This window comes from Neltuma alba, unplaced genomic scaffold (assembly GCF_004799145.2).
Source record: "Neltuma alba isolate B1F8T4 unplaced genomic scaffold, ASM479914v2 tig00001537_pilon, whole genome shotgun sequence".
NCBI lineage: Eukaryota > Viridiplantae > Streptophyta > Magnoliopsida > Fabales > Fabaceae > Neltuma > Neltuma alba.
The window spans coordinates 23,420-48,180 of record NW_021632502.1 but is presented as its reverse complement, the minus strand read 5'-3'; the positions used below and the strand labels follow the sequence as shown (position 1 = coordinate 48,180).

At 35.2% G+C, this 24,761-nt stretch overlaps 2 protein-coding genes across 3 annotated transcripts; both read right to left on the bottom strand.

Annotated features, from left to right (window-relative positions):
* Positions 1 to 13,151: 13,151 nt before the first annotated feature.
* LOC114758764 (ethylene-responsive transcription factor ERF060-like) lies at positions 13,152 to 13,954 on the bottom strand. The gene has a single exon (XM_028947854.1). The coding sequence runs from the start codon at positions 13,851 to 13,853 to the stop codon at positions 13,152 to 13,154; it is 702 nt and encodes a 233-aa protein (XP_028803687.1). The 5' UTR covers positions 13,854 to 13,954.
* Positions 13,955 to 20,143: 6,189 nt separating this feature from the next.
* LOC114758747 (nitrate regulatory gene2 protein-like) lies at positions 20,144 to 24,454 on the bottom strand. Of its 2 annotated transcripts, XM_028947844.1 has the most exons (6): positions 23,454 to 23,521; positions 22,688 to 23,359; positions 22,462 to 22,536; positions 21,709 to 21,914; positions 21,169 to 21,392; positions 20,144 to 21,088 (listed from the first exon to the last, which is right to left on the bottom strand). In XM_028947844.1, the coding sequence occupies exons 2-6, from the start codon at positions 23,319 to 23,321 to the stop codon at positions 20,443 to 20,445; spliced, it is 1,785 nt and encodes a 594-aa protein (XP_028803677.1). In that variant the 5' UTR covers positions 23,322 to 23,359; positions 23,454 to 23,521; the 3' UTR covers positions 20,144 to 20,442. The 2 variants fall into 2 exon arrangements, with proteins under 2 accessions (XP_028803677.1, XP_028803671.1); XM_028947838.1 differs by having other exon boundaries at positions 22,688 to 24,454.
* Positions 24,455 to 24,761: the final 307 nt, after the last annotated feature.

Below are 24,761 nucleotides of genomic sequence, written 5' to 3'. Positions count from 1 at the left end.
TTTCTTTTTAACCTTGTGAACCAAATCCATTGAAGGAAAGTGTTTTATATGTAAATATATATAACAGAACTGAATGGGTATATTAGAGGGATTTGTTTTCATATGGCTATTTGATATGAAGATTAATACAGGGTTCAACGTTTTATTTGTTTCTGGTGGGTATTGTCCCCCCCCCCCCCTTTTGTGACATTTTTTCTTTTATATCTTCAACATGGGTCGTTGGTGGAGGGGAAGGGGCCTTTTGGTATGATTTAGTGGATATAAAACTAAAAGTAGCCCCATATATGGATGATGGTGGATAAGAGATAAAAATTCTCCTACTTTATCTTCTTTCCCCCCCCCCTTCCTTTATCTTTACTTTGGTTTTATTATTACTATCTATATCTATATCCGTGTCTATTGCCGAATATATCAACTATTCTTCAACTGAAACAGTTGGAGATGGGACATTCCACTGAGTTCCACGTCGGCCTAATGGCTTAAAGTCGCTGTGTTGGTTAAGGGAAAAATATATATATGAATTTTGGGTCTTCTGACTTGTCTCAATGTAATTGCAGATGCAAAAGTGTTTGTTTTGAAACTTGTCTCAATCAGACTGCATATACAAAGTTAATTAAGTATTCTATTTTGATCTGTTTATCTGTTCAAAGATTTGTCGCCAGTGCAAGTTGACACTTGAAAGTTGTTTGAGTGTCTAAGAATCTTTTCGAATAAAAATGTTAAATATAAAATAAATCACAATTTGGAGACCATACGACTTCAATTCTTGTGGTTGATGAATAGATTAGAGATGCATGGCAATTTAGAATAGTAGACCTGTGCCGGCCATTTGTTTTGAATAAGTCCACAATATTTGAATTTTGAAACGATTCATTGAAGCCTCAAAAATTTAGTTTTTGAACTAATTAAAAATGGGAATGAGGATGCGAATGGAGAAGAGAATTGATAGGATGAGATAAGCATGTTTAATTTCATGTAATGAAATTGATAGAATTTGGGTCCAAGTCGCCAGACTAATTGATCAGGGAATAGGGAATCTTCCTAATCAAATAGATTAGTCAATCAAGGAAATAAATTGCTATTAAGGAATAATGATTAATTGACTAGAAAATTAATCAAGTATTAAGGTCTTGATTGAATATTGAAGAGGAATCAATCAGGCATTAGTTGTTGATTATGAATTAAAAGTAGTTGAAATATTATCTTGCAATAAATGGGTGAGATTGTACCTTTCTAAATTGTGGTCACACTGACCCTTTAAGGCTCTGTTTGGGTGCTCCAAAACCGTGGTTTCAGAAGCACTTTTCCGCAAAACGAGGTAACCTCCTCCACATATTTACTTCGTAATCCGTAAAAGCACTTCTGAAACCATGGTTTGGTTTTTATCCAAACACTACCTAAATAGGAGATGCTTCCCCCGTTTTTATTCACCTCAGCCATTGAATTTTTTGGTCATCTGTCATTCTCTCTATATTCTTTCTTGTGTAGTACTCTGTTTGCCACTTAAGTTTAAACTAAAGTAATCTAAGCTCTATGTTAGCACTGGTAAATCAACTCGTGGAGCTTTAGAGTATTGACTTAGATTCAAACAGGAATTCCATTAGAAATAGATGAAAATAATATATAAAATAGGAGAAATATGCTAAATAATAATTTTTTAATGGTTCATAATATATTATTCATAAATTCAATAAAATAATAAAATATTTATTTTTTTAAATTTGTAATTTTTTATTTTTAATAAAAATATTCAATTTGATAATTAAAATAATAAAACTTAAAATTTTAACTGAAATTATTAATTGTAAAGTTAAGAAAATTTTAGAAAATAATCAATAAAAATTATGATAAAAATTATCATGAAAGAAGCCATTGATTTAATTTAATGACTTTTTAGTTGCACAAAATGAGCAATAGATATATTTTTTTTCCATCTCTTGGTCAAAGCAAATAAGGTTAACATTGGAAGCGAAGAATGCACCAAGCATGCATGTTGCTTCAGTCTTGTGCCATTGCCATTCTTAATAACATTCAATTAGAAATCTTGCAATAATAAAGTTAAGGAAAAATCGCAAAAAAAGACCCTGGAATTAGAAAAATTGCACACGGGAACCAATTTACAAAAATTATTATCAAAACCCATACTATTGTTGTCAAAATCCATACTAATGTTGTCATGGGTCTCAAGTTGCAATTTTTCTAATTCCATGGTCTTTTTTTTACGATTTTCCTTAAAGTTAATGCCCTAAGTTTGTTACATTATAAGATATTAAAGTTGTTGCATATGTGGTGTGTGAAAATTAAGGATCAGTCTTACATTTCCTAGGATGGTGGAAGTCCAAAAGTATATACTACCGTCGGTCCTAATTATAAGACCTCACAAATGAGATCAGGTTTTATAATTAGAACTGTGGGTAGTACTATTCCTTATTATTTTGGGCTAATAAATGGATGAAGAGGAAGAGTAGACTCATGCAACAGATCACTAGTTAGAGGCAAACATAATTGAAATCCAACACCTTCCTCCTGCACGTGAGTGCAATACTAGGCACTATAAAAGGGGCTTGAGGTTGTTGCTCTCGAGCCTTAGAGCAATCCTTCTCCTCTTCATCTTATATGCTTCTTGTTGAGTTTACTTTTTAATATTTACCTTATTCTTGTAGGAGGGGTCTACTTATTCTTAACAAGTATTGCATGCTAACATTCTTGTTATGGGAGAATAACTCTTAAAGACAATATTTCTCAGCATGACTCAAACTAAGATTATTTCCCACTAGTTATGATTCCAATAGGAAAAAATTTTGCTTCAAAGCAAATGGTCGGTTGTAATGTAAAGGGGACCACAAGTTGGGTGAGATATAGTATCATCTTGAGATCAAACAATTCATAATTTTGGCTTCAATGAGCGATCTCCCCATATTTCTCATTGAATTAGTGTACGTACGATAATGAAGTGGGTAACCAATAATGATCTCTATTCTAGACCTATATATTCCTAACCCCAATAGCAATATTTCCATTATCACGAATTAATACTCACTCGTGGTCCCAGATTACGCCAACCTTAATGTGGTTAATTATTACTACCCAGTTAGGCAATTTCAGTGATTGTCACATCCTTTTCAAAAAGTGCATTGCTTTATTACTCTTTATTTATTTCAATTCTAGAAATTTCTTAAACTCTCATGCATGATTATTAATTATATATATGTTCCATTTAATTCTGATCTCTCGTTCATATGTCAAAATCTAAACGCATGTGTTGGCGTGGAGTAAAGTTGTTAAAAAGGCAGCCATGGATGCATGGTTAGGAAAACCATATCTCTTTAAATTTTGTGACGGTAGATTCTTTTGGTTGGTGTTTCTTTTCGCCAAGATCACAAATTTAGTGTATCTCTTCAACTTTCAAACCAGAGTTGATTGATTTTGACTTTATCGATGGATCAACAACATTATGGTTTGAAGTTTCATCAGTAAAAACCTCGTCCGAAAATTTAGTTTTATTGACTGAAGAGAATTACTATGGACGTAAATGAATTAGCTTTTGAATTTCTTTAATGTTTTAAGGTTTCAAATCAAGATAGATATAAATAATGTCGTCCATCCAGATTATTTTAATGTTTTAATAGCTCTTCAAATCTTAAAAATTACATCTTGGACTACCCCTCGAGCCACTTTGATGGGGGAAAAAAAAGAGAGGCGGCATGATATCTAAGATTTTATTCTTCCACTAAATTCCAGAATTACCTGCCAAAAAGATGCACATTAAACAAATGCAAGTTCTACAAATCAATATTTTTTATTCAAATATTTCAGAGAAGGGAATATATATAATTCATTGTACTCACACAAATTACACAACGCTGATTCTGATTTTTATATAAAATAATCCACTTTCCATGTCAGATGAACGTAATTACAGAACCTGCAATCTTATTCTGAATCTTAGTAAGGATATTTTTTTTATTCCTAATTGTTTAATCAAGACAAGACTTGTTCATATAACAATAGAGCCAACCACCACTTTCAAATTGCAATTAATTTGTAGTACATATTTGTTGTGACCTAGCCATATTACTATCCATTCTTTGCACATGCCACAAAATCTATTGTAATGGAGATATATACATGCTTTAGTCCAAATAAATGTTGAAATTAAGGTTGAAAAGAGCAACGCATGATTATTGAATTAATGATTAATTGTATGAGAGCAACAGATTAAAGTGATAAAGACTAATAATATATGTGTGGGTGCGTTAAGAAGCTTTGTAATAAATTAAGAAAGCGACTGATCGAGATGAGTGCCTTATGAATCATGAACTCAGTCCTTCTTCTCACCTAACTGTTGGGTCAAAAACCACTCAGATTATAGAGAATAATAATGAAATGAAATGACAACAACTTCATATATATGAGAATGAGAATGACCCTTTGTTTTATTTCAATTGTTTTCCCATTTTTGTATATATATTCTGTACATAGTCAATTTTATTTACCAATCAGAGAAGCAAAGCAAAACATTTTGATTTGATGAGTTGTGAAGCAAAGCATGTATTTGATATTTAATTTCTTTCCATTAAATCATTGATTATGATGATGATTATGATATGGGCACTTCACGTTATTGGAGAAAAAAGGTCAGCCCAGAAGTCCAAGTCTCATAAGAGAGCCCAATCCAAGTACTGGGGGCAGACCAAATTAATTACAAATCAATAGGTTTTATTGCATAAAATAAAAAGAATTAATAGTTCATTTCGAACTTTATATTTAAGGAAAGTAAATTGCAGAACTTGTAAACTAGATATAATTGCTCATTATTTTAACCTACTGTGTGACTATGTCTTACTAATAATTAACAATCAAGAAGGATCTCGTGACCAGAAGTAAAGCTCATTTGGGAATCGACAGTGCACATTGCTACCGCATTCTCAATTAAAAAAATACTACCTCCAGTCCTAATTATAAAACCTTATTTATAGACTCTTCATTAAAAATATACTACCTTTGATCTTAATTATAAGACTTCGTTTATAGTCTACAAATAACGTCATGTAATTAAGGCCGGAGGTAGTAATTAACAATAAGTGTGACTAAGAGTTGCGTTTCCAACGAAAGCATTAATGTATATTATAACACATGAATTTGTTTGCTGTGATATAATAAAACACATTAATGAATTTAATTTGTTCATACTTTAAAATGAAATTAAAAAAGTGAAATTAAACCCAAAAAAAAAAACTCATACACTTCTTCAGAAATACAAATAAAATTGATGAGAGCTAATGTAAATTAGAAATCACAAATCTAAATTATAGATCAGGAACAGATTAATGTAAATTAAACTTAATCGAGAGAAACCAGAAATATAAATCCAAATAAAAAATAGGAATCCAAGTCAAAACATGGCAAAGCAACAAATTATTGTTTCTCATGCATTTTGATAATTTTGGGGCCGCGTCATCATTAATCTATAAACAATAACGGGGTTTAATTTTTTAATCTGTATTTATTTTTTATATAGTATGATACTATCTTCAATCGTTTATATAAAAATTAGTCAGAGGTTTGATTCGTTCTCATAAGACCTCGTCAACATTTTGTTCTCCAGATTTATTATTTTCCTCCAAACTACATATGCCTATCGAGTGCACATGTTAAAAAAACCTACATTAAAGTGCAATTTCAATATAAATAATTAAAGAGGGTATTTCTGAAAGATTAATACATTTTTTTAACAAATAGCTAATTTAACTAATTTTCTTAATGAATTATTAATATACTCAAGTTAGCTAAACACATCGTATATTAAGAGCAAGAGGTAATCAAATATTAGCAAGCAAGTTAACTTTGAATATTGTTGAATCACCCGTGAAACCACTTTAGTAAAAGAGTGGGCATGATGTGTGATTAAGATCACCATAATTAATTATAAAGCTTGGGTTGTCACATGCTCTTATACTTTTGTCAAATGAAATGGAGAGTTGAAGGTTGAAATGAGCCATAATTTACATGAAAGACTAATTTGAGCATCCAAGTGATGATGACTCCTAAATGAGTGTTGCACCTAAAGAAAACGATTGGTGATGGAGACGGTGCCTCATGAATCATGACCTAGTTCTCTCTCTCTCTCTCTCTCTCTCTCTCTATCTCACCTAATTGTTGGCTTCAAAACCACTTACATGATTGTTCATGTCCACAACAACTTTATAAATAATTGAGAAGGACCGTTTGTTTTATTTATGATATTAAAGTTTAACTTGAATTAATTAGTTAGATTAGTGAATCAATGAGTTATTTCCCTTTTCAGTTCGGTGAAAAATTCTGGATGGGTCGATTAGGTTGGATTTTATACTTTTTCTTTTATTGTTGAGTTTAAAACAATATTAATTATTTTGAGTTAAAAAAAAATAATAGTACATCATCGTATTTGTGTTTTACTAACTCGGGCCAATATGGTGTTAGAACCTAACTTAGGTCGGCTGGTCAAGACATCTGAGTTATATTTGTTTGAATCGTGACTTGATGATTAGTTTTGTTCATCAATTAGTAATCACAGCACCAAACACAGAACATATATGGATTTGATTGGCATTAATTTGATTATGGTTAGCCAAATTTTAACCAAAGTAACACACACTCTCAAACTCTTTTTTTTTTTTTTGGCCCTTGCTAAGGTTGGTGGCTATTCTTGTTTTCAATATTGGCATATTTCTCTCCTGAGGACATGATAATTTAGTAATTGTAGCAGTAATATTGAAATGCACCATATGTTATGAACTGTCACTTCTAAGTTCTAAGTTTCCTATCTTAATAATACATGATTGAATCTTTGAAAGTTTTCTACCATGATACTGACATTTCTTAGAAAATAATTAGGCAAACAACTGAAACTATAATTATTCTAAAGATTCAATAGTGTATTTCTAAAAAAAAAATTGAATGATCAATGGAAAATTAAATTAAACAGCTGGTTCCTATGCATTACTACCTCAGTTTTTAATATAAAAATTAGATAACTGATTTAATTATATTAAGAAAATTGGTTAAGTTGATTATTTGTCACAAATATCTGCTATTCTTCCTAAATTATGCTTTTTAATAATTATGCATTGATATACCATTTATTGTTAATTTTTTTATAATCAATAGCAATGTTTTGAAGGAAAAAAAAAAAGAAATTATGCTTGGGTGAACAACTATTAGCCCGTTTTAAACGCCAAGAAGAACATCCAAGGTCAACCCAGTAGGTCAGACGATCACAGGTGAGTTTATTTTGCTTTCTACCAATGGGCTTTCGGCCATTGGGCCCTTTCCTTTTTTGAGCAGAGGGCCCATTCCATTTGGTGTGGGTTTTCAACTGCCAAGCACAAAGAAACCAATTAAGTCCTGCAATATAAATATGCCGAAATACAAATTATGATTGAACTGGACCTGCCAGTCTCTACTAGTTAAGTCTCTCATTCTTAGAGACAGAAGTTCATTCCCTTGTGGAAGCCCATCATTGTTTATCTTGTCAGTAACCTTTTTCACATTGCACTCTACTTCAACCTTACGGAGCCCCAGATTCCAACATAAGTTCACCCTTCGATGAATCCTCCCAACCATTTATCACAATTCCCCCTGATGACCCCGCCACATCCTGTTACACCCCTAAAGTCTATAGTTCCATCAATATTGAGTTTACGCCAATCTCCCATAGGTGGTTTCCAGCCCACATAAATTATTTCCTCTCTCTGTTTTTTTTTTTTTAAACTCCGCCTATAGTGTATAGCCGGTCCCAAGCTCGGATAAAGGAGGAGGGTTGTGTTAGGCCCTCGACAGCCAACGTAAAAACCCGTCGAATCTCATGAACATGGATCAACGAAGTAATTATGCTAATGCTAGGTTGTTGCCCAGAAGTGACGCGCTGTATGGCTCGAGTACAGTGAGAAATGAGCTAGAGCCGTTGCATCGTCGCTCGGATGTAGTGTTAAATGAGCAAGGGCTACTGCACTCTCTTGGACGGAGGCTGCTAAAGAAGTTAGTTCATGAGACTGAGATTAGATTTGGCACTTGGAATATTGGGACGTTAAATGAGAAATCTATGGAAGTAGCAGGAGTTATGAGGGACAGAAGGATTAATATCTTATGCCTCCAAGAAACCAAATGGATTGTAGAAGCTGCCAAGGAACTTGGAGAGTATAAACTGTGGTACACAGGAAAGGTGAGCGCAAGGAATGGGGTTGGTATCATCGCTGATGGGACTTGGAAAAAAAACGTGGTAGAGGTTAAAAGGTTTGAGGATAGAATAATATCGTTAAGAGTAATTGTTGGAAAGGATACTATCAATATCATTAGTGCCTATGCACCTCAGGTTGGGGCAGAGACACACCTTAAAGATAAGTTTTGGGAAGATATGGAGGGCTTGGTTCAAAGCATACCACTCGAAGAAAAAAATTTTATCGGTGGGGACCTTAATGGACATGTTGGTAAGGAAGCAGGACAATTCAGTGGGGCCCATGGTGGTTTTGGTTTTGGGGAGCTTAATAGTGGAGGACAATCTATTCTTGATTTTTCTCTTGCATACGATCTTAAGATTGTCAACACTTGTTTTAAGAAGCGAGAGGAGCATTTAATCACGTACAAAAGTGGTGTCTCAAAATCACAGATTGATTTCTTTTTGGTTAAGAATCCAGACAGAAGATTGTGTACTAATTGCAAAGTGATTCCAGGAGACGGGGTGAGTGCCCAACATAGAGTACTTATCCTTGATGTACGTTTTAAGAGTACTAGGCAAAAGTACCATCAAGTGGCAAAACCCAGGATTAAGTGGTGGCAGTTAAAAGGGAAAAAGCGGGAGTTATTCAAAAGGACTCTTTTGAAGGAAGGGAATTGGGAGTTGCAGGGAAATGCAAACAGGATGTGGGAAGAGATAGCTACAAGGGTTAGTTTGGTAGCTAAAGCAATTTTGGGAGAATCCAAAGGTCCTGGTCAAAGAGATAAGGAGACTTGGTGGTGGAATAAGAGTGTGCAAGAGAAAGTCAAACAGAAAAAAGATTGTTTTAAGGCCATACACTTGTGCAATAGTGTAGAGAACCGGGAAAAGTATCAGTTGGCTAAAAAAGAGACAAAGAGAGCAGTAAGCGAAGCACGTACTAAAGCTTATGAAGGGTTTTATCAAGAGTTAGGAACAAAGACGGGAGAAAGAAATATTTACAAGGTCGCGAAGCAAAGAGAGAGGAAAAAGAGAGATCTGGATCAAGTAAAGTGTATAAAGGATGAAGATGGTAAAGTGTTAGTTACTGATTGTGATATTAAGGATAGATGGGAGGCTTACTTTTACAAGTTGTTTAATGAGGGAAGCAATTATGCGACTCAGGACTTGCAGGACTTGCTAATTAACGAAGATGATCGGAATTTGGCTTTCTACCGCAGGATACGTATCGGAGAGGTTAAGGCGGCTCTCAAGAAAATGGACAATGGAAAAGCCGTTGGGCCTGATAGTATCCCTATTGAAGTTTGGAAATGTTTGGGGGATAAGGGGGAGGTGTGGCTAACCAAGCTTTTTAATGAAATTCTACGCTCTAAAAATATGCCGGATGAGTGGAGGAAAAGCATTTTAGTTCCTATTTACAAGAATAAAGGAGACATTCAAAACTGTGCCAACTACAGAGGGATAAAACTTATGAGTCATACAATGAAGTTGTGGGAAAAAGTGATGGAATATAGATTGAGGTTGGAGACTTCTATTTCGGAAAACCAATTTGGATTTATGCCAGGGAGATCTACATCGGAAGCAATCTATTTACTAAGGGGGTTAATGGAAAGATATAGAAGTAAAAGAAGAGATTTACATATGGTTTTTATTGACCTGGAAAAGGCTTATGATCGTGTGCCAAGAGAAGTATTATGGAAGGCTTTGGAAAAGAAAGGTGTACGGGTTACGTATATCAAAGTCATACAAGATATGTATGAGGCGGTAACTACCAGTGTAAGGACACCTGGGGGGGAGACAAAGGACTTCCCTATTAAGATTGGCCTACATCAGGGATCCTCTCTGAGTCCGTACTTGTTCAACATTGTTCTGGATGTTCTAACTGAACCTGTTCAAGAAAGAATCCCTAAGTCCATGCTCTTCGCGGATGATATAGTTCTTATGGCGGAATCAAAAGAAGAGATTAACACTAGTTTGGAGTTATGGAGAAGGACTTTGGAGTCGAAGGGTTTCCGTTTGAGTAGGAACAAAACAGAATATATGCATTGTGATTTTGGAGGGAGGCAAGGTAATAGGGATTTGGAGGTGAGGATGGGAGAGCAAATTATTCCTCAAGTATCAAAGTTTAAGTACCTAGGATCCATTATACAGGAGGATGGGGAAATTGAGAGAGACATTTCTCATAGAATACAAGCTGGCTGGTTAAAGTGGAGGAAAGCTACCGGAGTTATTTGCGATAAGAAGGTACCTGAGAAACTTAAAGGAAAATTTTATCAGACTGCTATAAGACCAGCTATGATGTATGGTAGTGAATGTTGGGTAATAAAGGGAAAACAAGAGCACAAAGTCAGAGTAGCAGAAATGAGGATGTTGAGATGGATGTGTGGTCATACAAGAAAAGATAGGATTCGAAATGAAAAGATCAGGACAAGAGTCGGTGTGGCACCTATCCAAGAGAAAATGGTTGAAAATCGCTTAGGATGGTTTGGATATGTGCAGAGAAGGCCTTTGGAGGCCCCGGTGAGGAGGGTGGATCAAACAAGATGGAGTCCCATAAAAAGAGGCAAGGGAAGACCGAGAAGAACGCTGAATGAGGTCATTGAACGAGACCTCCTAATCAACAACATATCTAAGAATTGGGTTGTTGACAGAGCACGATGGCGTCGTGTGATTCATGTAGCCGACCCCACCTAGTGGGATAAGGCTTGTTGTTGTTGTTTTTTTTTTTTTTTTACTAAAGCATAGGTATCTTCTTATTGCTGTTTTGGTGTTCATTTTTTCCTGACATTCTCCGGAAACTGTTTTACTATTTCTTGGTCGTTCCATGGTCTCTTCCATTCGACCTTGTGTGCTTGGCAGTTCCGCCACTTCCATAAGTGCCAACATCCAGTTGCGAATAATTCCTGCCAAATTCAGTGCTCCTGATTCCTCCCTCGCTGATCTAAGTTTTTCCTCAACCAATCTCCCCACGTCCATCGAAACAAAATCCTTTGTTTCTCCCTTGGCACCAACTTCAAACGTGTAACTGAGTTTCTATCTCCATGCCACACCCTCCACCGGATTCGTTCTGGCACCTTGAGTTTCCACACTTTCCTCCATAGGCTTGAATCTTCCTCACTCTCCACCTGTTGCAACCATTTGTATGCTGAGGCTGTGGTGAAATTCCCGTTTTTAGTTCTTTTGTCGTTTTACTTTTTCACTTTTTGTGATGTAAAAATTATTGTTCCTCACTTTGAGTAATTACTAATGTATAGTTTCTTATTTCTTACTCAAAGTGAGGAAATTATCTAGCTTGTTAATTTGGTTTTATTCAACTAAAATAGAAAATTAAAAATAACTGTTGCAGACTGGAATGAAAGGAAATGAGCAATTGGGATGTGAATGAGATGCATGTCCGGTAGAAGCAATCCATATAACAACCTCAAACACAATCAGTAACTCTTGGGTGATTTTTAAAAGTTACAAATTTCTAGAAAATATCATACTTGGAGTGAATCACGGTTTCTAGAACAATCCAAATTTTGAGCCTTTTTTTTTTTTTCCTGGGACCTGACACTACTCTGAGCATCTAAAAGACTAAAACGGCGCTATTTTGCTAGGCTGATTTTAGTTTAGGTTGACTTTGGTTAAGTTTGTACTGGTGAGCTTCTATTTGGTTAGTTGTGGATGCTGGGTTTGTTGAGCTTCAGTCTAAGCTGCTGTGTCTTTATTTTCTTTCTTGTTTTGTTATCTTTTATTTTGCGTTGGGCTGGTTTCTGTCCACTGCTTGTTTGGGTTTTGCCCAACTAAGCTTTTTGTGATGGACTAACCTTTTTATCTATCTCTTTTTATCTTTTAATAAATTTTCCTTTTAATTTTTTTTTTAAAAAAAAGACTAAAACGGGTCCCCATTGATTCTTCCCAGCCCCTACTTTTATTTTTTATTTTTAAACTATTGAAGGCAATTATGTTCCAAACACTGTCTCATGTTAAAAGTGAACATCTCTTTTAGTGCGCAGTTAAATTTTGATTCGTTACACTGTGAAAAGCTAATTTTTTCATTGGATCCAAATCTGTTGGTTGCCAGCACTTGCTTTTTGGTGCCAGTACCTGTGTCTTCTCTTGCTCACTTCACATTCACACTCACAGAATAACAACAGTGAATAGTTACTGACCTATGAACTGCAATAGTGAAGTATAATTCTTTATTTTCTCTGTCATTATTATTAAAATATATGATATTGAATTGTGGATACCAGAATGATAATATTTTTATTCCAGATGATGGGACGCACATACATGAGTCCACACCCCACAGATATTGCTGGGACTTGGAACAAAATGACACCAGCATTAGGGCAGTTAAAATTCAGTTTCCGGGATTGAAAAGCTAGACCATATTATTGGAACTATTTATGCTAAAACAAAATTACTAATTAATGTTCTTCTGAGAGTGATGTTTAATACTACCTCCGGTCCTTAATATAAGAGATATTTTGACTTTCAATTTGGTTCAAAATATAAGATTCTAATTCACTTTTTCTTTTATATTTATCTATTTTTTTTAAGGTAATTATTATAATAGTTACACATATTAAACATTAGTTTTAACTAATACATGATTGCTAAAGGTATTTTAGGAAAAATAATACCTAATTATTATAAATAACTAACACAACAAACTTCATTAATCTACTTTAATTAATTAATTAGTTTCAAAGGTACTAAATAAAATGAATCTGCAAGTTATATAATCACGGGCATGCCAAGAATCAAAGAACAGCACAGCATACCATGGAACTCATTGAAATTATGATATTGGCTCCACCAAAAAATATCTCTGCATATGTCAAAATATTCCATTGCAGATGCCAACCCAACACACCTAAACAGAACCTAGGTAACCGAATACACCATGTAGATACATAAATACATATGTACTCAACCTAAAATTCTAAGCAAACTGGGACGACATGTCTCAGATAGCGGACCAATCAATCTCAATGGAAGGGTACCTCTCCAAACCAACGACCTCTGTTTCATCCACTTTAGAATCCGAGAAATCCAAGTAAGTAATGTCCGACTCATCGGACGAGGAAGCTAAGCCGGAGAGAGTAGCAGAATCATGTGTGTTGTGAAGATGCTTCTCTGCATTCCCCTGTTTCTGGGAATTGTCTCCTAAGCTTTCACACAAAGCTTGGAGCTTGGCGTGCACAGATGAAGGAAGGGGCTCGTAATGGCCGAATTCACCGATCACATGAGCTCCATGGTGGCGTAGGTGAGGGAAATTGAGCCTGGCAAAGTCTCCTCTGAGCTTGAAGGCTGCGTTGTCGTAGGCTAAAGCAGCCTGCTCTGCAGTATGGAAGGTGCCGAGCCAGAGACGGGTACGGTTCTTGGGAAGTCGGATCTCAGCGACCCATTTACCCCAATGTCGCTGTCGGACTCCTCTGTAGAGTTTCGCTGGATTACGTTGGGATGAAGGGGAAGCAACATGGTGATGCGTCTTCTTGTGTTTCTGGATTCGGGATTGAATTTCACGAATCTGAGATGGTGTGAGCTGGTTGAGCCTGATGGGGCGTGTTTGGATGCAGGGATTGAGGAGATCAGAAGAAGGATAAGAAGACGGAGGACGGTTGACAGGTTGGAGTGCTTTCATCAACTCTTCATTATAGGGATCCATATCAAATCTGATCTCGTAGAGAGAGAGAGATAAAAACTGAGACTGAAATATGCAGAAAGGCAAGGCAAAAGCAGGGGAGAGGTTTGAGGAAGAAGAGATGAGGAGAGGAAGGTTCTCAGTGATTTGCGTATTGGCAAGGCTTTCTCAATTTATATACTCCCTCCTGCCTCCACGGTTTTAGCCTCTAAATGCTTTTCCTCTTCACCAAATTTGCCATTACTGAGTATTAAGATCACTAATCACACCATAATTATTGACCTTTTATTAATAATACTCCTCCGGTCCTTATTATAAGACCCAATTTGACTTTTTATTTGGTCCTAATTATAAGACCCAATCCATTTTGTCTCTTATATTTATGCATTTTTTTCCAAAATAATCCTTCTAATAATGATAGTTTTAGCCAATATACTTAATTAGCAAGGATATTTTAGGAATGACAACACTTATTTATTATAAATAACCAATTTAACTTACTTCTTTAATCTCCTCAAATAAATCAATTGGGTCTTATAATTAGGACCGGAGGAGTAATTTAGTTTGGGCATTTGGTCAATTCTCTTTTTTAAAACATGAATGTCAGACAGATCAATCACCTCGTCAACTCCAATAACTCCAATATTCGATGAGGGCTATCCAATGGATAAATGCCATGTGTATTCTACCAGTGGACACTGGAATCGGACCAAACCCCACGTGACACCTGTCTGGGTGCTATTGGTGGAAAGTGAAGCGGACGACTTGCGGTGTGGGCATGTGACCACTGTGCAGCGCACTGAAATTGTCAACTTTGGGCGTTGCGGGTTTGATTGTTTTAGGTTTGTCCACGTCAACGTTATCATAAATTCTCTGGCACAAATGTCTAGGACTCTAGCTTGGGGCCTCCTTTGAGCCCAGGTTGACATTCGAATATACTTTGTCGAGTTTTATTGGAAGTCCTCCCATTATGAATTAACTTTAGTCTACGGAAAGCAACCAGTGTCTCACAATATAATAAATTAATATTTAATTTTTTTATTAAGAGGGATATTCATATTTAATATCTGAAAGTTCTCAAATAAGATTATCTTTAATAGAAAAATATCTGTGTTTAACTAAAACAAAAAGTCATCCGTCCCTTTTTATGAAAAAATAATTTTTTTTATAATGATGTCCTCAAGTATAAGATACACCCTCCGTTTATTAATATAAGATATATTTAACTAATTTAATTATATTAAAGAAGTTAGATAAATTAGATAATTATAAGAAAGATAATATGTTTTTTCTAAAATACTACAATCGTCTTTCTTAATATCCTCCATTTCTCTCCTACTTGATTATGGTTGAAGGAGTATCAATAAAAATAATTTAAGAAAAAATTAATAAATATGAAAAATATGCCTTCTATTTAGAACCAAAATCAATTTAACAATTAAGTCCTACATTAAAGGCAGGGGCAGTAATTTTTTTGGTTTAAAATTCTACTTTTATTTTTATTAAATATATGTTGCTTATTATCTCTTTGTAATAAATTTTTATTCATTATTTCTCATGTATTCTCTTTACAAACAAGTGTGTAATTGAAAATATGTACATATATATATATATCTTACACATTTACTATTTTTAATTAAATTTAAGTAACATTTTAAATTGGTTAATTTTAGTAGTTGTTTCTTATAATAAAAGACAGAGAGAGTATAAATGTAATATTTGATCTTTTATTTATTATTGTGTAAATTATTATTTCTCCTAAGAAAGTGTATATATCAAATAAAGATAAAATTAAAAAGTTATAAAATTTTAAAATAGAGTAAATAAAGACACTTTTTTTTTTAATTTCAATGAAACATATTGAAAATGACTAATAAATAAGATCAAAAGAGTATTCTAATTATAAAAAAAAAACTAGGTAAGGTCTTGCAAGGTTTAGTACTAGCATAATTGAAATAACACATTTATCATGCATCTCTATAATCTCATGATTTGGTCTCCATAACTCTCTCAGAACATTGAGTATCTTTAATCTCTTGGCTTTCGTTTCATCTTTCAACTCTATCTTCTTCATCACTGTTGCCAACCCAGAAAAGGTTAATGGCACTTTCACCCCCAAAAGCATTACCGTGTATCTCTGATGGGGATCATTTTCATTAGAAAGTGTCGAAGAATTTTTCTTTTTAATTTTGTGATAGCATATCTAGAATTATAAAACGAATACCACTTTATTCTTATTAATTTTTAAGTGATTTATCACTGTTACTGTTACACTTACACACTCACACGCCTGGATTTTTATGTTATATGATTTTACTGGAGATATTATAAAAAAATCTGCGTCAAAGATTCTGCAGTAGTGCTAGAATAAGATGATTTAATTTGTATTGAATGGTGTGTCCTACCGAATTTTAGATAATTGTGAAGAAGCAAAACAAAAATAAAACAAAGGATGAATAAAATGAATGAAGGTGGCGAGTGAAGGATGAGAGGCGAGGTGTGGCGGATTGCGGCGTGGCGATGAGGAGGAATCTTAATTACTGTTTTTTTTACTGTAAACGGTGAGAGGTGGAAGATAGGTCCCACAAGGGACAACCAATAGAATGCAAAGATTGCGTCCTTCACCCTATTCTCTTACCCCTCATTTCCCACCAAAGGTCATGCGCATTATAAAGGGAATAAAAACTAGGGAAATTTGGTTTTCTAGTTACAAAATTAATTCTGTGAAGATATCTAAGCACTCCATTTTTTAAGCAGATGTAACTTTTTTTTAATGGATGCAATTAACCCGCCCACCTATTGTAGTGAAGTAGATTAGGGTTGACGTTTTACTAACCTAACAAAGAGCAGCCTGCCCTTTATAACTCACGAGATATAGTAATCTGGCCCACAGCCTGTAGGCTAGCTTGTATCATTGACTCAACTCAAGTTGTGTATAATTAAATAGAGTTGCATCTATCAATAGAGATTAAGTTTAGCAGAAGTAATTAGTCTCTTAAACTAAAGGTTGAATTCCTATTAATAGGAGTATTTACATTTAGTACCTAACAGCGTTTTAAATAGTATTGTCTCTTATTAAAGGATGCTTATGCGTAGGAAACAAATAGAGTTGCATCTAGAAATTTAAATAAATTTCAAAGTCCTTTTGCATAATTAATTTTTTAATCAACGACCTTTGACCACCCGAAATAGTTCCCATTTTAGTTGTATACAGATTATTTTAAATGAAAATGTCCATGTTGCTCATTGATTATTCTCTTTTACGTCCGCAGTTTGATACAGATCATATTCCACGCACATTAGATTGGGTAGGTGTGGGCCTGAAATGAAAAGGATGTGAAATTGAGAGTGAACTCAAGTCAAAAGCGCGTTGACAATTGACAATGCAGTTGGTGACGAGTGAGCACGTCAGATCCTACGTGGACATCACTTGTAGGTTGAAGCAATTCTGTAGGGGAGGCGTCATTAGATTCTGTGATTCGTCAAACTCTCCACTTTTGACGTCCTCACTCTTTCTTTTCTCGTACCATCCTTACTTTACACATATTTGATAGGAAAATCCTAAAACAATACTTTTTAAATTTCAAAATTTTAAATCATAAAATACTACAAATTACAAATTATTGCTAATTTCAAATGGGGAAATTAACCGATCTACAAATTACAAGTACCTGTCTACTTTTTTAGTCATTCGCGATCATCATTCGTTGGGAAATATTTTTTTAGCTTGTTCATGCAAACAGTTGATTATTATCATGAATCCAACTAATCTCACTCCACTCGGCTGAAGTCCCTCGATTGATATCTTCTAATGAGATTTTTCTTTTTCATGTCTAAGAATCAAACCCAATATCTTGAATTAAGAGGTCGAAATACCTACCACCTTCACCAACTCTCATATTGATATATTTACTATTTACTTTTCTGATCTTATTTATATGATAGAAAAAAAGAAAAGGAATTTTTGTTTTAGGGTAGAGAGAAATTTTTCATATGAATGTATAATTTTACCCTTCATTTCTTATTATATCGATTCTGCTCTCATAAGGTATAGTATATATTAAATAGAGATGAAATTGAAAAATCAATAAATTTTAAATAAGATTTAATAAAATTTAAATTTTTTTATATTTGTTAAAAATATTAAAAATGACTTATAAATAAGATTAAAGGAATATTTGTTAAGAACTCCATGTGGTAGTCAACTAATTTGCTTATTGTGTTGTATTTAGTTGTGCATGCCAACAAATTGGGGCCATTAATTAAATGAAGTATGTTAGTAGTGGTAGACCATAAATTTGTCAACCAAGGAATTGGTCAAGGAAATTACATGGGCACATAGTTGGGTGACGTGTCAACACATCAGAGCCCACGTGGACATCACCCTCCGGTTTCAACGCAAGTATCATCATTCTCTCAAATCCCACTTCCCATAGTTTTTGCACTTGTCTTTATCTAGATTTTAGCATCCTTAGCATTGAAAAATCTAGGGCTTAATTAGCTCAAAATATCTTCTCCAGTATCCTTCAGCATTCTAAGTTTACAGTGTTCGTTGCTATGAGAAAAATATTTTAAAGACAAATTGTACTAAAAATTATTGTAAGATAATAAGTGTCACTATAAAATAATTTTAGAGTACTAAATACATAAAAAAAAAATTAGATTAGGATATTAAGTGTTAGTATAAAATATTTTAAAATGTTGAAGGTACTAATTCAAAAATCAAAGTGAGAATAATATGTGGGACTAGCACAAAATCAAACAATTAATCATATTTTTAGAAAAGTAGTTCCTAGTCCAGGTCCGTTTTGTGTGATTCCTTTTCTCTTGGCCCATTGAAAACATGTTCCGCTTGACAACTCTAGGGAGCTGAACCAGCTGGTTCCACCGAAAAACCGACTGATGGTCTGGTATTGGTTTAGACATTAAACTGATTAAGAGTTGAACTGGTATTGAGCCAGTTGAATAGGTGAAAACTGATAAAAACTGGTGTGAACCGGTTTGAATGATTATGTTACTATTAATCTTATTTTTTTTCTCATTCATTTTCTAATATCTCAGTTACTATAGATTTAAATGAATTTTGATGATAATATTGGTATCAAGAATTATTAACTTTAGTTATTCATGAATTGTAAAAATTAAAATTCTCAACGTTATTGTACTTTGTTATTATTATAATCAAAACTATTGTTATATTTTCTTATATTTTGTTATTAGTAATTATTAATATTGTTATATTTTGTTATTTTCAATTACATTATTTTATTTTAATATGACCGGTTTGATCCTGATTTAACCCAAATCTGACCAATTGATCTTTGAACCACTACCTCAATCAGTTTAATATCTGGTCTGGTTTTTTGTTTCTTGTGTGCAATCATTTTTTTTTTTTGTGTGCAATGTGCAACTCAACTTTTTGTTTAATTGAACATCCCTTGCATACAAGTCATCTTCTATATGTGCAAATTAGTTTCTTATGTCCAAACAATATTTTGTGTAAAACATCCTTCCGTTGTGCAACTTAACTTTATTTGTGTGCAACTTATTTTTCTTTATACAATCTGTTATTCTAAGGATTATTTGGCAATTAAATTTCTAATGAGAGATGCATTCCGAATCTTCCTGTTGTTTTTTTTTTTTGGGACCAAGACCAATCTTCCTGTTGTTGCTAACATTTTTAAAGGTCAACAAGAATATTTCGTTACATATACTTTTCATTTTGTTCGAATCTTTGCATCAAACATTTTTTTGTTTGAAGTGTGTGCAAGTCACATTTCTGAAAATATGTCATAATTCTATATCCTACTGGGCTGATTCGGAATCTGGACCCACTTCTGAATGATATTATTTCCTATTCTTAATATAAGACTTCGTTTTTATTTTGATCATAAATATAAAACCTCAATTCATTTTGTTTCTTATATTTATCTATTTTTTTCTTAAGATAATTCTCCTAATAATAGTAGTTATAGCCAATACACTTGATTAGTAAAGACATTTTAAGAAAAACATCTATTTATTACAAATAACGAACTTAACTTATTTTCTTAATCTACTCAAATTAATCAATTAACTCTTATATTTAAAACTAAAAGTAGTATAACATAATTACAATGAAGTCTAAAAAAAGACAACAATTATCAATAAATCCTAATGACAAGTAAATAATTATTACTTTTTACTCTAAAACTTAAAACTTACTATTACAAACCGAGGCTATTATCAGTGGGACTTTTTTGTAATTATATTATCTTCTCTGGACTTCATAATAATTCTCCCTGCATTCTTCTCATTGTCAATGCTTATATTAATTTCATAAAAAGTTTAAAATACTTAATATAGCAAACTTGATAAGGATTTACTGGGAAACAATACGACAAAAATGGATAGGCATAAGATGCGTCTCCAATCCCACATTGGAATCTAAACTTCTCTCTAGGCCACATAAGTTCTTGATTTCATATACAAAAGCTTCACACGATTGTCTTTTTCTTTTTTTCCTTTTTGTTTTTTTTCCCCCTGAATAGAGTCTCCATGTATTAATCTGAAGAAAGCTCAGAGAGAAGCAACCTTACACGAGAGGATCAAATCTTTTCAGCAACAACATTGATTAAATACTCTGATAAGCATTTCGAGCTGCTTCATTCTTCTGTCTTATATCCTCATACATCTTCAACGATGCCTCTGAAAATTTGGTCAGTCGCTCCAGAACCTTGCTCAAGCTCTTGTGTATGCAGCACAAATTTGCTGTGTCCTTATCATTATGATCATCCTCCGCCTCCTTCATTTTGCTCTCTGTTTCCTCATAGCTTCCTTGACCTAAAGAAATCTGCTTATCAACCTGTTCATCTTGCTGCTCTATCAGCTGCTGCAGATTGGACAAGAAGCTTTTGATCGCGACACTAAGTTCCTCAGATGGCAAAGACCTGATCCCGGCACACCAATCACGACAAAGAACAAATATGGGAGGAGCAAGAGCTCGACGCGGTGAGAAAGGCCTTCGGCTCTTGGACCTAGGCTGTAGTATGCAGTTTTGAAGCCAGGCATTGAGAGATTCGATGTAGGATGTGTGGCTGTTGATCCAATTAGCAAAGCTCAACCCAAAGCACTCGATTTCTTCAAGCAAATGAGTCAAGATCTCTCTGCGTGCATCTCCTTGCAAGGTTCCACTTGAGCTTCTCGAATGGTACGCCAGAGAGATTGTGATGAACTGTGCATGATGGCACTCTAGCATGGCCTTCCACATCCTGATCAACCTGCAGACGCATTTTGGCCAATTACTTATAACGCTTCAAGGTGAAATGGCCAATGCTAATAGAATGAAAGCCTCGCTTACCCATGAATCAGCTCCACGAGTTGAGGATGTAACTCTTCATCCCTCATTCGCTCGATTCGCTTGGATATCGAATCTACTGATCGGATGGCCACTCTTATTCGCGAATGCAAGTCCTTCACAACAGTCCGGGTTTTATCTATGACATGAGCGCCTTGATCTTTCGCATATTGATGCCTTAGCTGCTCACATTTACGGTCATACACTTTCTGAAGCAACTCACTCGCCTACGGAGGTGAAAAGCCAAGTCAGTGTGCGAAGTATAAAAGGGAAAAAGGCAAACTTCAATGTCATGTCCTTAACCAGCACTATGTTGTCAAAATCAGAAGCACAAAGATGCATAATTATTCGAGGCAGCTAGAGGGGCCCTTGTTGGTGTATAAAAGATGAAGTGTACTAGACATGGGAAACACATCTAGTTTAAGTAAAATAAGCTATTTCAGAATTGAAGATATGTTGATTTTGTGAAGCCAGGCTGATCAAAGTGATAGCAGTAAGCAACATGCCTGAAATTCAAATACGTTAGTGTCTTCAACATGGTACCTTTACTTCATCATAGAGTTTTCTCTCCCATGCATAGAGTCTGTCAAGGGTGGAGGAATGACTTCCAGCAATCATACAGAATTCTTCAATGAAGTCACTTCCACTATCATCAATATCTTCCTTTGATGCTGCAGCCAATGCATTTCTGGATGATGTCGACCGCGTAGATGTTGTCCTTTTCCAGCTAATTATTTTCTGTGCAGGTTCTGCATAAAGATTTGCATTTTAGTCCTTCCAACATATATATCTTCTGAGAATCAAAGGTATACCAATAGGCAAAAGAGAGAGGGAACTCAAAGTTCAAGCTGAAAGTAATAGTTACTTAAAAATTTTGAGAAAAAATCATTACCAGGTAAAACCTTTGCATCAATATTGCTCAACGTTACCACATAACCATAATTTGCCAACTTCATGGTCATCATATTCGAAATAACCACTTAAATGCCCCTTTACTGCAGAAAACCATCCAGATATCTGTATATATGCCTTCTAAAGACAAGATCTTCAAGTATAGCGAATCAAGCAAACCATCTGTTTAGTTCATTTGACACAAATTTATTACCACAATAGATCATTGGACCTAAGTCGTACTCTATACAAGAGACCTTGCAGGTACTACTCTGTGCTATACATAGCTTATTGATTTAGCTCACTTGGCCAAGGAAAATGGCAAACCCAAACCATGAAAATGATGGAAAGTTTCAAGCTCAACCTATTATCTTTATACAGATTTACAGTTACAATACGACTTACCCTGGGAATGAAGAGATGACCCTCTACGCCAGCAAAGGTGAAGAGCTGACACCAAATCCAAGGCAGAAGACTTGCCTATCAGGAAAAGCTTCTATTAGATTAGTGATTAAAAATCTTGAAGCCTCTAATTAGCGGTACTTAGTTTCAATAACATGCACAATACATAGTATGTTCTGTGCCATGGGGTACAAGACACAGCGATAGCTAAGGATATAGAAGCCATTACCTCTTGCCTCACAATATTGAACCCTGATTTTGTTTGCCTCTAACATTCTCGAGACCTCCCTACCAGATTCAGAAGCTCTAATGAACTTATGCTCTATATCCTTTATGCTTGAAAGGAAATCTCTAGCCCTGTGAGTAATGAACTCTGATGGGTCCTCTCTCTCTTCGAACACAGCTTTCCTTTTCCCATCAATGGCCTTCTCGTTCTTTGGAAGACCATCCTTTTCTGTCACTGTCTCAGCAAAACCATTAGCATTATCTGCTAACTCTTCCTCTTTCCCTGCTTTTTGAAACTTTTGCTGACACCCTTCAACTCGTCTTGAGGCAACTGAAAGATCAGAACACTCAACATATTGTCCACCAGAGTTGTTTCGTATTGTAGCTACCATAGTAGAATCAGCCTTTTCAGCCTCGCACTCTCCGAAATCAGTTGCATGCGCTACAAACCTAAAGCTCTCAGAATCCTCAGCGGGGTCGAAGAAATCCCAAGATGGCTCTGAATCAGGAGGAGGAGGAGGCGGCGGCGGCATTGAGAATGCCGATGATTGGTCGTCTAAATAAGAGTTTATAGAGGGATTGATTCTAACAGTCACAGCCGTGGGACCCCCTGATCTCATATAACTCAAACGAGGCATGGATGGCGTAAGAGGGCTCTCATTGTGCAAGGGTGAGTCTGAAACATCAACAGTGTGAGATGGTGAAGGAGAAGGGTATGTGGATTGAGATGGGGTTTTGTCGGAAATGGAGAGAGAAGACTCGATCAATACCTCGGCCTCAGCGTAACGGCGAAGAGCGATTCCGACATTTCGGAGAGATTGAATGTAAGATACATGAGCAGCAACGAGATCATATCTTGAATCCATTGCTAGTTTGATGAATCGCTTCCGGTCCCTGCAGAGACGCAATGGTTCATTTTTCTCCGTTTTCGAGCTGGCAACTCCCATTTTCATCTCAATCACTTGAACAGCACTTTTCTATATCACATCCATTAACTAAATAATCCAACATTACAGGTTGGGAAAGCTCAAACCTCGTCCGACATTTCAACCAAGAGCTCTAGCAGCTCAAGTTTCCAACTTTAAACCCCATTCCTTACTTAACAAGGCAAGCTTCACCCCGACATTTTCTGGAATACTTAAAAATAGAGAGTGAACGAAGAGGAAGATAAACCAACACAGTAAATCACGGGAGGAACAGGCCCTCCTCAATGTTGAAAATCGAACCCTGATGTTTCAGACAAAAGAAAACCAAGAAACGATCGGGCCCCCGAGGCACATGTGCAAGGAAAGGAACAGGACCTAGGTGGCAGTTACTCGTTGAAATGAGCCCCAGCTATGCTCTTTCCTTCATATTTCACTCTGGCGAGCCGAAAGCACGAGAATAGTTGTTTTCAAGGACAATAAATGGCCAATGAAGTTGGAGGAAACCTGAATTACTGAATCTTGAGGCGTCTCAGTCTACTTCTGCTTGAAGGGAGCGTATGGAGGAGTAGTAAATAAAATGCAGGAAAGAACCAGAAAACACAGAAACAAAAGAAACAAATATGAATGGGAAAGAGATGTTCGATGGAGAGAGAAAGAGAGAGGAATCTGAAACAGTAGTTAGCGATAGTGAGGGTTCAGAGAGAGCCTCGGGTTACGTGTGAGGCAGTCTCCTTAATTCATTCCAGTTCACACCATACGCTACCAGCAAGACAAAGCTTTTAAACGGGATTATTAAAATTATTAATTGGGTCGCAAGAAAAGAGGAAGGTTGCGTTCAGTCCACAAAATGACAAATCCCACCGGTGCTATGCTCAGGAGATTGATGAATTGATTACAAGATTTTCTAGGAGGAGAAAACTTTAATGGCGGCATCAGATAAGAGCAATGAATATGAAATGAGAGAAGAATTGTTGTTACTGTTGGGAAAGGTGCGAAGATGACAGAAATACCCTCAGGATTTCTCGCATGTCGAGAAAATTAAAGTAAACATCACTAACGGCTCCTTTAATTCCGGTTCTGTTTCTGGGAATTGGGCTCATGGCGACCCTTTATTACCTTATTATTTTTACGGGTTCCATGATGAAACAGTCA